Source organism: Patella vulgata, chromosome 5, assembly GCF_932274485.2.
Source record: "Patella vulgata chromosome 5, xgPatVulg1.2, whole genome shotgun sequence".
Lineage (NCBI taxonomy): Eukaryota > Metazoa > Mollusca > Gastropoda > Patellidae > Patella > Patella vulgata.
Window position 1 is genome coordinate 9,507,202 of NC_065883.2, and position 14,282 is coordinate 9,521,483.

General features: G+C 37.0%; 1 protein-coding gene across 10 annotated transcripts in view; it reads right to left on the minus strand.

The window, feature by feature from the left end:
• Positions 1 to 14,282, minus strand: part of LOC126822441 (uncharacterized) — a 186,207-nt gene that overhangs the window by 15,534 nt on the left and 156,391 nt on the right. For 9 of the 10 annotated variants that reach the window (XR_008788351.1, XR_008788352.1, XR_008788350.1 and 6 more), the window contains one exon: positions 4,876 to 5,220. Coding sequence is in view for 3 of the 10 variants with exons in the window: in XM_050551358.2 (XP_050407315.2) it covers positions 4,876 to 5,220 (345 nt within the window). In the remaining 7 variants the exon portion in view is untranslated. Of the gene's footprint in view, positions 1 to 4,875; positions 5,221 to 11,329; positions 11,554 to 14,282 lie in introns of those variants that run through there. The other variant, XR_008788353.1, reaches the window with a different exon arrangement.

The window sequence follows — 14,282 nt, forward strand, 5'->3', positions numbered from 1 at the left end:
GTCTATATTTTAAACAGAAAGGGTTTAACATAATATCAATGCATCTCATCGTGCAAAACCTCACCCACATAGGTCTGATATTATTCTTAAATGACATTCAACATTCTAATTTATTGATTGTACAATTCTTTTTGAACATTTTTAATGGTCAGATTACAGAGGTTTTACTGATTAACCAGCCATCGTCTTACTCACTGTGCCACCGCAGCTCTGGTCAGATTAGAGAGGTTTTACTGTATATCTGTTCACATAAAATCGATCATATTTTTTTTAGTCCAATTTTTAATCTGTTTATAATTATTATAATACCTGGTCTATGTCCTAACTAGCATGTCTTTCAAGGTACGTTAATCACAACAAGGTGTGAAACCTGAGAATATGCAAAATAAACCGACAGAAAAAACAATGAGAAAAACCTCATCAACTCTGTGTGTTAAAAATAACATTGACCTTAATATGTCCTTGGAAAAAAATGTCAACAACCTTAATAGGCAGTCTAAAGGCCAAACATATGTTTTTAACCAAAGATATTTTATTATAGTATGTTAGTAATTTAATAAAATCATTGAAAAATCATTTTATCTACAAATATAGACACTGAAAAAGTTGGTTTTGTTTGCAAATCAGGCTTCCAATTTTTTTAATTTTTTTTAAAAAAACTATGTTAGCTGATTGTTTAATATTGCAATGAGATACATAGATCAAGAAATGGGGTTCAACGTCTACTCGACACAAACCTGGTCATTTCGGGACTAATATATGGAGAAAACCAACGATGTTGGGCACGCGATCCTACTCTTTGACATGTACAAGCTGATAATCAAAAAACCAAGCCATTTGTGTATGAAATAGCTAAGTCACTTGACTTAATGACAGAGAAGAGAAGAGAGAGATGGGGTTTAAGGTCCACTCGACACAGACCAAGTCACTTCGGGACCAACATATGGTTCAATTCCATTTCAACAATTCGCCTGCACGTAGGGATCTTTAGCAGTGGGATGAAACCGGAGGACCTGGAGAAAATCTACGAGGCTGGAAAGGCGACACTACTCCTTGTCACATACAACCGGGGATTCAAAACCATGCTAGTTGACTCAATGACAGGCCTTATGATACAGCGCGCACGTGCTAACCAATCGGCCATCCCCCCCCCCCGACTCAATGACAGACCTTATATTTCACGTGCACGCGTTAAACCACTAGAAATGAAATAAAATGGTGTGTAACATCCTACTGTTCTGCTGGGCATAACATAGTATTTTTAATTAAAAAAAAGGTTGCAGGTTTATCCCTTCATGCAGAGACTCGAAAAGGTTTTTTGTATTACAATATTATGCATTTTGATAAACAAATCTACAGCAGTGACTGAATTTGTCCTTGCCTCAAATAAGGATAACTAATGGATGATATTTTTTTTTTAAAATAAATTAATAATAACAATATTGCTTCTTTTGATAATCAAGTCTACAGCTAGCTGTGGAGGAACTATTGCTTTCTGTTACAAATGAAAACTAATGGAGGTCATAAGATTGACAGCTAACATTAGGCTGACCTTAAAAATATCTTTGTTTCGCCTAACGCGACCGACTAACTAAAACCACCCCCGACTTAAATTATTTTATTGCACTTTTCCGCGATCTTTTTATTTTATTTTGTGTGTCAACCTGAAATATATCACGAGAGTTATTTCCCTTTACTATGGCTATGGTTTGATTCATTATTGAAACTGGTTGATCAAGACGAAAGCGTCATAGGTGTCGCTTCTCAACAAAATGGTTGCAGACGAAAGCACGTCCATTCCCACGAAATGATTCTGCCTCTATGTCTGTGGGGCGTCGTTTTAAACATGACGACGATATTTTCAATATCCGTTTTCGAGAAAAATAAAGGCACAACCCGCACAATCGTTAAAAACGTGTTGAGGGAGTTTCAAACGTGAGTTTGTCGCAATTTGTGTGCGAGTCGTGCATCAAGAAAAATCCCGATGTCATTGATTTGTTTGCCAATAAAAGAAGATGAATGTTTGCACCCGGAAAATTATCAAGCTGTCAAATTAGCTCTTAAAAAAAAAATCTGAAAAAAAACCCCGACCTACCGACCCTTCTCCTCGATTGTGGGTCGGGTTTGGTGAAACAAAGATATTTTTAAGGTCAGCCTTAGCATGAGAAATGGTATGTAACTTCGCATTTGTCATGCTAATTCATTGTGTGGGTGGTGATGAAAAGAAATGGGTTTAACATTCTATTCGGCTCCCCTATTCACAAAATTTTAACTAAGATAAAATCCAAATTTTAGTAGATACTTCAATTTTGATTGGCTAAGCACTAAAATCAATCTGATATTATCCAATCAAATTACTAAAATTTGGATTTTATCTTAGTTAAAATTCCGTGAAACAGGCCCCTAGGCCATAGGCCTTCCGTCCTGTACCACTGACAACAGGGAACCAACACCAAGATCAAACAGTGCATCGAGTCAACATCCAACTCACTGAGATACTGCGGCTCCCGGGGTGATGATGAAACAATTTCACAAGTATTACCCGGTAAACATTGTCTCACATTTTCTTTATTTCACAGCTTGACAGGTTTTTTTTCAAAGAATATAAAAAATTGGTTTATCTTTATTTCAATTTATAAATTTTAAAGTTTTGAGGAATTTCTTTAAGAGGGGAGGTTGAGGGGGCTTAGATGGCCGAATGGTTAGCACGTCCACGCTGTATCATGAGGCCTGTCATTGAGTCAACTGGCGTGGTTTCGAATCCCCGGTTGTAGGTGACAAGGAGTAGGGTTGCCTGTCAAACCTTGTGGGTTTTCTCTCAGTCCTCCGGGTTGCTCCCTCTGCTAAAGAAACCTATGCGCAAGCAAATTATTGAAATAAAATTAAACCATATGTTAGTCCCGAAATGACCTAGTCTGTGTCGAGTGGACGTTACCAGTAAAAAAATTTATTCAACAGCTTTAAAATTTAAAAGAACAGATTTTCGGGTAGCCACACCCTAAAGACATATAAACACTATTAAATTTAACTATTATTTAAAATTTTTTAAAATTATAATTTTAAGGTATAAAAACAAAAATTTATATGGGAAACAATCATTGATTTTATTTCACACTAGCTATTATACTGTCATTACTTACTTGAGAACGACAAGACGAACTTGTTGAAACATAGTGTGAAATAAAACTCAGTGATTGTTTTCCATATAAATTTGTGTTTTTATATTATATGTTCAACTACTAAAATGCCGTATAATGATTTTATAATTTTATGGAAATGAAAATTGGTTCACAGTCCAGTTCTTCAGATAATTATGTGAATTAAGATAAAAAAAAAAATGATAAAAAATGAGAATCTTTAAGCCTGATTGAAACTAATTTAACCCATTATGTTTTAAAACTTAAACTGCTGGCGTTCTATCTCAAGATTCAAAAATAACCATTACTTCCATGTCTCTAGAATATTTCATCTATCCAGAAACTATCAATTGACCATTCCTTGTAACCATGACGATGTGAGTCTTCTTTATTAGTTCCAGAGATTAGTTTATTACGCACATATCAAAGACACTAAAGACATGTCATATTAACCTATGGTCCGAGTACGGGAATTAAACCCTCCCATGTACAATATTACTAGACACATTAGATTAGTTGGTTATACGATGACCCCTACTATAACCAGGGGTCATGACCGATGACTATTGTCTGGGTATAAAAGGGATATTAACATCCTATGGTGAGGTAATACAGGTTAACGAGCTAGAATTATACACCTGTATTAATAGGTATTATATACTTAAAGGGAATTAAATAAAATGGGGTTTAATATCCTACTTTTCTGCACTGACTGAACTAATTACAGTACATAAACAAAAGAGCCGCTCAACAATATCTGACGATGTAAACAGTGTTAGTGTCTCTTTTGTTTATGTACTTTAATATTTATCGAGTGAAGAACACTTCCGTATCGGATCCTTCGATCCATTGTTTTCATATTCCTGTTAAGATGCGGATTCTACAGGAGTTTTGGACTAATTAAGACAGAAATACACCATGCAGTTTGCTATGTATTAGGGAAATTTTGAAACTATTCTGAGATTCTGATGTAAAAAGTGTGGAAAAAAAAGAGAATGAAATTAGAAATGAAATGGGGTTAACGTCCTACTGTTCTGAATCAACTGGGCTAATGAAGACAGACTTACTCCATCCAATGTCCTATGAGGAAAATTTTGCCCAACAGTTGCACTAGAGCCTACTCTGATTTCGAATTTCGACTGTCAATGGATCTTTTACGTGCACACCAATGTGTACACGGGACCTCGGTTTTTCGACCCATCCGAACGACTAGACAGCTGTCCTTGTCAGGCCCTCCATCCTGCATCACTGACAAGGGGGAACCATGCAGGAAAATCTGGATGAACTTTCTTTTATGTGCACACAAATGTGTACATGGGACATTAGTTTTTTGTACCATCTGAATGACTAGACACTGTCCTTGCCAGTTTCTACAATCCACATCAGAAAATCCTGTGGAACTTTCTCTTCCAACTCGAGAGAAATGGGGTTTAACGTCCTCTCGACGTCTTTAGGAGTGGGAGGAAACTGGAGGACCCGAAGAAAACCCAGGAGGTTGGAAAGGCAACCCTACTCCTTGTCACATACAACTGGGGAATCAAAACCACGCCAGTTGACCCAATGACAGACATTATGATTCAACGAGCGCTCACCATTTGGCCATCCAACCCCGCCCCCCCCCCCCTCTGCCAACTCAAGACCTCCTGGTCAGAGAGCCTGCTGCTAATTCACAGAGCCCCTGTGACTTCCAAATCCAGTTCCTTTCCAATTTGTTTTTTTACAAATAAGCATAACTTACCTGGAGCAATTTCACTTTCATTATCATTGACATCGATTTCCACTTCTGCTGTGGCGCCATCCACGTCTTCTAATCCTAATGTTATATCGGCTCCACTATTCGATGTTTTTAATGGACGCATTTTGCGAGTTTCTTCAGGATGCAAAAGGATGGAACTATCTCTATGTGTCTCTGTCGTCGCCATACTTTTATCACTACTGAAATTTGAGGCTGATTTATCGTCCACTTTTTGTAAACTTCCTTGATTTTTCTCCGTCTGACGAGCAATATCTTTTAATTCTGTACTAGGGTATGTGTTGTGGACACTGGTTGTGGAAACTGGCATGGAAATATTTGCTTCTGATTCTGAAAATACAATAATTAATAATAATTCTTTATTTAATCAATTAACATCAAGCAATTAACAAGATTTTTAATTGGAGAGGAATACAGGCCACACCAATATCATTTTCTGTTTTTCGGAAACATCTTTATATATATTTCTTAGGGAAAAAGATTAATCTAAAAAGTACTTATTTGCACTGTTCAAAAGCTTTAAGTTCCAAAAAACAAAACATGTTTCACAGCATTCAAGCTCCTATTTATTTATTAAATCCCCCAAAATTAAAACTTAAAAGGTTTGGCCTAAGAGTAGCAACAATATATAATCTCAATACACTATTCAAAATGGGGTTTAACATCCTACTGCTCTGCTCCGACTGGGATAATGAAGACGGGCATACACCATACAGTGTCTATGAGGGAAATTTTGCACGGGCAGCGGCACTGTTGCCCCAATCTTATATCGAATTCCAACTGCCAAGGGATCTTTTACGTGCATGCCAATGGATAGACAGTATATAAACTGATTTACATTCAATCGTTTCTGTTTTTACTGTAATTTCTAATCAGTTATGTTAGGCGAAATACACCAGAAGTCTCATGTGAATGGCAATCTTTAGCGTCTGGTTTTTCCAGTCTACACCGATGGTATCTATTGCGTATGCTTGCCAGATAAGAATATAGCGTCACCATTTATTGACATGACTTGTGGAATATGTCTAGCCCTGTTCTTTGAGTCCTTTGTTCCAAATGGCGCTGAAACACATTATGGTACACGATTCGTGACGATTCGTGTACCAATGGTAAAATGTTTATTTTCTCTTGAATATTTGATATCAGAAGCCCATCTTTTCCCAGTAAGATCACAAGACCAATGTTGATTTGAATTGACAAATAATTTGTGTTTTCAATGTCGAAGATTTTTGATGATATTGAGTTAGAGACTTAGCTACTTTAAAATTAAATAGGTTTGGCCTAAGAGTAGCAACAACTCATAATTTTATTCATTTCCCCAAAATGTGTGGAATGGATCTAATTATGTTGATTATTACCAAGATCAACAGGTGAAGTACATGTTACAGAAGTAATATGATAAGCATTAAGGGCTCGTTAGCAACGGCTATATTTAGCAATAATGGCTGATTATTTTTATTGATTTGTACCAATATAGCTACTCTTCACTGATATCCAGCTGTCAAGGTTGGGGTGTTTTTTTTACGTGAAAGACAACAATTACACAGATGGACTAGATATTTCGTCCCATCCAATATTCTGAATACTGCATCACTGACAAGGAAAAGCAGGCAGGAAAATATAAGCATTATGGTGTGATACAAATAAAAGGTTCGCACCCCCCCCTGCAAAACAAATTGTCGACCATGAAAAAAATATACATTGTCCGTCAATTCTACAGCACCCCTGAATATACTTCCCGCTCCCCTTGTATCTCTGAGCTAGTTATAGCCCTGATTCATTGTGTTAATTTTAATGTTTTATCAACAGAAGTATTATATATTTAGTTTAATAGAAGTTCCTTCTAAACCGTTAAATATTGTCTTATAAATTAAACCCCCTTCTACACCCAGACAGCAGAATTTCTGCATACCTTCTTAAATTTCCAACACCACTGTGCTGAATTTTTGCTCCCATCTGAACTAATGGTCAGAGGCATAAAATTCCTTTCCAAGACTCTCCATCATGGCACTGAGTCGACCCCAAAATCAACATTACAGTGGTGAAGAGGTTGTATTACATGGATAAATAGTTCATCAAAATCTAGAAAACTGGAGTCCCAATCAACGGTTACAAGATATCCCCGATCTTTAGAGAACCAACAGACCATCACACAAGGTATTAATGATATATTTAGCACAATAAACGGAGGTTATTTTAAGGTTGAAATTAGTTTAATGTATCACAAACATAAAGTGATAGTCCCTTCAGTCAAAACAGGTCAAAATAAAATTGTATTGCATTTAAGCATTATGATAATTGTCTACAGTAATTGAAATACAATGTATCCTTGTCGAAAATTTGAATAGTAATAAATTTGGTCGTTCGTTTCATCGTCTGAAATCCAAGGCTTCAGAATCAACATCAAAATCTAAGTCCTAAGTTAAGGCATTAGTCTCATAATCTGAATCTAAGTCCTTAGACATCTGAATTTTACCTCCTTAGTTAAAGCTGTAGTTTCAACATCTCAAATATAAGGCTGTGTTTTCAACATCAGAAATATAAGGCTGTAGTTTCAACATTTGAAATCTAAGTCCTTAGTTTTCAGAATTGAAATCCAAGTTGAACATTTGAAGTTTTTAGTTTCAAAACCTGAAATCCAAGTCCAAATGATTTCCCTATTTAACTATGAGTAGTGGTGGATGTTGAGTCAGGGTATGCATATTGCATACTCTTTCTAGAACACCTGGTGTAACTTTTCTTTTGAGAAGCTAACAATTTGTTCTATGTAAGCCTTGGCTGATATAAATTGAAAAAGATTTTTGTTTTGTTTTAAAATAATATACTAAATGGGATCATCACTTTAAATTAATCAGGCTATGCTGCAGGATTCTATTATAGTTATGTCTCAACAAGTTATTAAAGATCATCTCTATAGCCTGTGTATTTATGGTTCATGACAAGCTATATAAAACACTGAATAAACATTTACTTTTATAGTTAAAACACTAAAAGGAAACAGACATTTTTTAAAATGGTATGATCAGACATTAAAATATGTCAGATCTATTTTTATAAAGGATTAGACTTACGGGTTAGAATTTACAAAGTGTAAGGGCCAGGCTTTTCAAGGTGTAAGCGATAGACTTTACAAGGTGTAAGGACTATAGGCTTTACAGGGTGTAAGTGTTCGACTTTACAAGGTTCTACCCCTGACAATAGGCTCAACCCCTGACAACAGGCTCTACCTCTTGACAACCGGCTCTACCCATGACAACTGGCTCTACCTCTTGACAATAGGCACTACCTCTTGACAACATGCTCTACCCCTGACAACAGGCTCTACCCCTGACAACAGGCTCTATCCCTTGACAACCGACTCTACCCTTGACAACTGAGAACTGGGCTAGAAAATTCACCAAAATCAATCTTTATTTGGCTCAGTTTTTGATTTAAAAAATAGATTTTAATATTTCAAACAATCTGTCACTCATAGTAGGATTGAAACCACTACATCAGATCTGAACCTGACCACAATAAATTTCAATCAACAATCCAATTAACACAAGGATGACCTGCTTGGCTGTTATAATACAAAATCCATCCGTGAAGAAGGAACCAGGCTTGATACTCAACGACCAAATAAGTAGGCAAGTCACTGGTAATCGGATGAAGACAATTAATTCCAATGAAAATGATGTACACACAAACGTCCAGCTCTAGCAGACAGCCACAGCAGATATAAATACGGTTCATTTCTGTTTATCATTTGGCTTGTTCGAAGACACAACTACCATGTTATTGTTGATAATCGTCAAGGTTAGGGTTAGGGGTGGGAGTCTGTTCTCTGATATACCATGGCCAATTAATCTGGCAGATTTTAATTTCGTTTTTTTAGTATGGTCTGGTCACCAGCTAGATTTTTATGACTACTTTAAGATCTGTCTGCCACTGAGAGAGTGAAATGGGGTTTAACGTCCACTCGAGACAAACTAGGTCATTTCGTGACTAACATATGTTACAATTTCATTTCAATAATTCACTAGGAGTGCGGGGAACCTGAAGAAAATCATTTCCACAAATCGACAATTTTAATTATCAATTTTAATCATTTGTTTATAATAAAAATGAAATGAAATGAAATGGGATTAACGTCCTACTGTTCTGCTCCTAACCTGGGCTAATGAAGACGGGAATACGCCATACAGTGTGCTATGAGGGAAATTTTGCCCAGGCAGCGGCACTACGGCCTACTCTTATATCGAATTCCAGCTGCCAAGGGATCTTTTACGTGCATGACAATGTGTACACAGAACCTCGGTTTTTCGTCCCATTCGAACGACTAGACAGCTGTCCTTGTCAAGGGGACAAGGGGAAACCACGCCGGAAAATCTGGATGAACTTTCTCGGCCAATGTAGGGATCGAACACCTGACCTCCAGGCTAGCGAGCCAGCGTCTTACCCACTTAGCCACGTGATCCCCTGTTTATAATAAAAGATAACCTTAAGGTGGCATTTAGAGATTGAGGAAACCCAGAGGAAACCCACAAGGTTAGGCAGGCAGTAGTGGTAATGGGTGTGTAGTAAACATCATGGAATAGGGTTAGCACTGCACTCTGCCTACTGAAATTTTTTGTTGACTATTTTTGCTTTTTTTTTAAAACGTTAAAGGGACTATCCCAAATTGAATAGAGTCTCAAAAATAAAAGTCCGGGTATGTATGAAATTTAAGCGCCAAACTATAGAGGAATGGTGTATTTACCCTGTCTCAAAATGTCAGCTGAAAATATTGAGTCATTTGGACATGAACGTCAAAACTGCTTATCCGGACACGTAACCCTTTTAAGATTTTGGGTCAATTCTTTCGTTGAGTGACCTGATAATCGACTCCCCTTCCTTAAGAGGTTTATACAGTGAATGACCCATGTGCTGTACTTGATAACGAAAGGTAAATTTCACCTACACATTATTTTTATAAAATAAAAGTCTAGTTTTATCCAGACACCGCATAATACAGCTTGGGGCACCGGTCCCCACTTCCAGATTAAGACTGACGGATTTAAGTTGTTTGAAAACGTATCAAATATATTGAATTAGTTGCTCGGCCTTAAGGTAGGGGATTTTAAGGGATTTTAACACAAAATTAATCAGTTTTATTATCCAAAATATTATCGGGATTGGCCCTTTAACCTAAACGAATGAAATGTAAATCAGTTTATATACATTCATATTACATTATCATATGCATTGAGAGTGTTTTACGACCCATTTGTGTCAATTTCTAGGCACCTTATATTAGCGATTTAACTCCTTTAAAACAAAATAAAATCATTGTATCTTCGATACATCTGTCAATGTTTTAAAATGAAAATTAATCATTTCCACAAATTAACAATTTGCCAATTTTAATTATCAATCTTGATCATTTGTGTGGGATAAAGCACGAGACTGAGGTTATGCTGGGGAAAGAAAGATTGAAGAAAATAACCCGATACTTCCCCAGTATAAACAAAGTCAAGGACTTTATCTTGCTTATAAACCGTCTATGTTTACATGTACGTAAAATGAGAATATCCCAGAATTCCAGTAAGAAAAACCATATATCATGTTTTCTTATTGAAAACAAAAACCTACCCTGTAAGAATAACCTGTTACAGGTTTAAAGAAAATCTTAAAATCTTTCAGAAGAATAACCCCAAATTCCCCGGTATATATTCAGATCTCAAATTATTCCAGGCATACAATATACGCCAAAGATCAAAGAGATTTGCCAAAGATCCAAGAGGTTTACCAAAGATCAAAGAGATTTACCTTACAGGTTAATAATAAGAGAGAGAGAGAGAGAGAGAGAAAGAGAGAAAGAGAGAGAGAAATGGGGATTAACATCCACTCGACACAAACTAGGTCATTTTGGGACTAACACATGATTCAATTTTATTTCAATAATTCACTTGCGCGTAGGGGTGTTTAGCAGTGGGAGGAAACCGGGACAGGCAGGTTTTTTATAATAAAAGATAATCTCCAAGTGGCATTTAGTGATTGCGGTACAGGTTAAACAGGACACAATTTCACCATCAATATCATATATATTGGCCTCAAGTTTACTAAATGTCATTGTGCTTGATAACAATAGCAGGATATTTGTCGAAACGTCGTGCTTTTAGAATAAAACCAGTGATTGATTTCCAATAAAAATTGTTTAAGTTTTAATACATCCTTTTTACCTGTGCATACATTTCAAACAGACCAACCTGAAGTTTACTAAACAGATATGCGATGAAACGTCATGTCTTTAGAATAAAACCAATGATAGATTTTTAATAAAAATTGTGTAAGTTTTAATAAACCCTTCTTACCTGAAGTTTACTAAAAGGATATGTGCCCAAACATCGTGCTTTTAGAATAAAACCAGAATTGATTTCCAATAAAAATTGTTTAAGTTTTAAAAAATCCTTCTTACCTGTATATACCTGTATAAACACTTCAAACAGACCAACCTGAAGACCACATGTAACAACAAGTGATTGAGCTATACTACTATAGTAACATGTGCAGCAGTGACAGACCACTGTAATAACTCTCTTACCTATCCTACCTGGTGTGTTTATTTTACCTGTACACTCACTACAGGTGACTTATAAATCTCCACGACAAAACATGTTCTAGTCTTTGATTTGTGGTTTAAAGAAAGATTTATATCAGGTAGATTATGATGTGACGACGATGGTGGTAGTGACAGTGACAGGTGCTACCTCATCATTATTACCTAGACTATTACAGGTATCATATATATTCATGTCAGGTATTTATAGATAAGACAGATTTCATATGTTACCTATGAACATCTCTTTAAAAGAAACTGTCTCTAAGCAGGGCTTTTGTGAGCCATTTTACAAGTCATCTGCTCCACTGGAATTTATACATGGACAGAGAGTGAGCGAAAGTGAGAAATGGGGTTTAAAGTCCAATCTCTTCGCAGTCATTTTGCTTGATCCATTTTTTACATGTTGTATGTTCGACTGGCATGGCGGTTGTACGTGACAAGGAGTAGGGTCATCTGTCCAACCTCGTGGGTTTTCTCCGGGTCCTCTGGTTTCCTCCCACTGCTAAAGACCCCTACGCGCAAGCGAATTATTAAAATAAAATTAAACCATATGTTAGTCCCAAAATGACCTAGTTTTGTGTCGAGTGGACGTTAAACCCCATTTCTCTCTCTCTCGACTGGCATGGACAGATAGACAGATAGAGAGCAAGCCAGAAAGAGAGAAATGGGGTTTATCGTCTGCTATCTGAGCAGGGCTTTTGTTTAAGCCATTTTTAAGTCACATGTTTGACTGGCATTATACATGGACAGACAGAGAGCAAATGAGATAGAAATGGGGTTTAAAGTCTACTCTTTTAGTCCGGCTTTTGTTTGAGCCATTTAAATCACAGTTCAGCTGATATTTAAACATACATGGAGAGAGAGAGAGAGAGATGGGGTTTAATGTCCACTTGACACAAACTAGATCATTTTGGGACTAACATATGGTATTAATTTTATTTCAATAATTTGCATGTGCGTAGGGGGGCTTTAGCAGTTGGAGGAAACCGGAGGACCCGGAGAAAACCCACGAGATTGGACAGACGACCCTACTCCTTGTCACGTACAACCGGGGATTCAAAGCCACGCCAGTTGACTCAATGACAGGCCTTATGATAAAGCGAGCGCGTGCTAACCATTCGGCCATCCAACCCCCACATGGACAGAGAGCCAAAGAGAGAAAGAGAGAAATGGGGTTTAGCATTCAATCTCTAAACATGTCTTCTGTTTGAGGCCTTTTTTTCCAAGTCGCATGTTTGATTGGCATATATAAATGCATGCATGGCCACAGCGGCTCCTTACAGGATCTAAACCTACACTGTTGAAGTTTGAGTGAACAGTGATGGGGCCAACTCTTTCCAATTAAATTTTAATTTCAAAAGATTAAGAAGTAGTGAATCTGCTTACTAATTTTTGGCTTAAATTATTGATCTACCAATTATTAACATGGACAAATAAAAACACCCACTACAGAAAAAAATGTAAGATAACCTTGAACTAAAACAATTTTATGTGTGTGTGTGAAATAGCTTTATTTAACGTCACCACATCCATCGAAATCATGGACAATTACATGTTATATAAATATTTACATAGTGATTAGCCTGAAAAAATTTATACATATGTACATAGAGAGAGAGAGAGATTTAACGTCCACTCGACACAAACTAGGTCATTTCGGGACTAACCTATGGTTTTATCTCAACAATTCACCTGTGTGTTGGGGTCTTTAGCAGTGGGAGGAAATCGGAGGACCCGAAGAAAGAAGAAAACCCATGAGTTCGGACAGGCGACCCTACTCCTTGTCACGTACAACTGGGGAATCGAAACCATTTCAGTTGACTCAATGACAGATTTTATGATACAATGTGCACATGCTAACCGTTTAGCCATCTATAGAGACAAATGGAGACAGAGACACACAATGGAGACAGAGACACACAATGGACAAACGAAAGATTGGACATATAAACACTAGACAAACAGACATGAAATGAAATGGGGTTTAACGTCCTACTGTTCTACTCTGAACTGGGCTAATGAAGACGGGCATACACCATACTCTTATATCAAATTCCAACTGTCAAGGGATCTTTTACGTGCACACCAATGTGTACACAGGACCTCGGTTTTCCGTCCCATCCGATCGACTAGACAGCTGTCAGACCCTCCATCCTGCATCACTGACAAGGGGGGAACCACACCAGAAAATCTGGATGAACATTCTCGGACAATGCAGGGATCAAACACCTGACTTTCAAGCTACCGAGCCAGCGTCTTACCCACCTAGCCACCGTGACCCACAGACAAATAGACATTGCATAAACAAACATAAGACAAACAACCATAGAGTGGTCAGTTTGTCCGGTTGAATGGCAGGGCGGTGTCACTCTTCCTTTGGGCTAATTTATTTCCGCTATCCCTGACCTTTTAGCCTGTATTAACTGGAAGTCAAGTGTGTACAAAATCTGGGATCATGAATCAGTCAAATGGTATAACATAGTTCAAGCGGAATAAGACCACTAATAAGATAATTACTATTGTCTATACACAGGGGATTACAATTTTACTCATAATCGAAAACTATGAATCAAAGCCAGGGTATACCTGAATATCTCCAAATATATCGACAATTATGCCCCTATCTTGATATATATATATATATATATATGTATCAGGTGAAATAAGCTTGATTATAATATGCTAATGAGCCGGCTAAGATTATTGTAAATAATGTAATTTGTGTTTTTTATCCAATCAGATTACTCCATTTTATTTACTGCATGATTATAATATACTAATGAGCCAGCTAAGATTTCCCGCCTTTTTA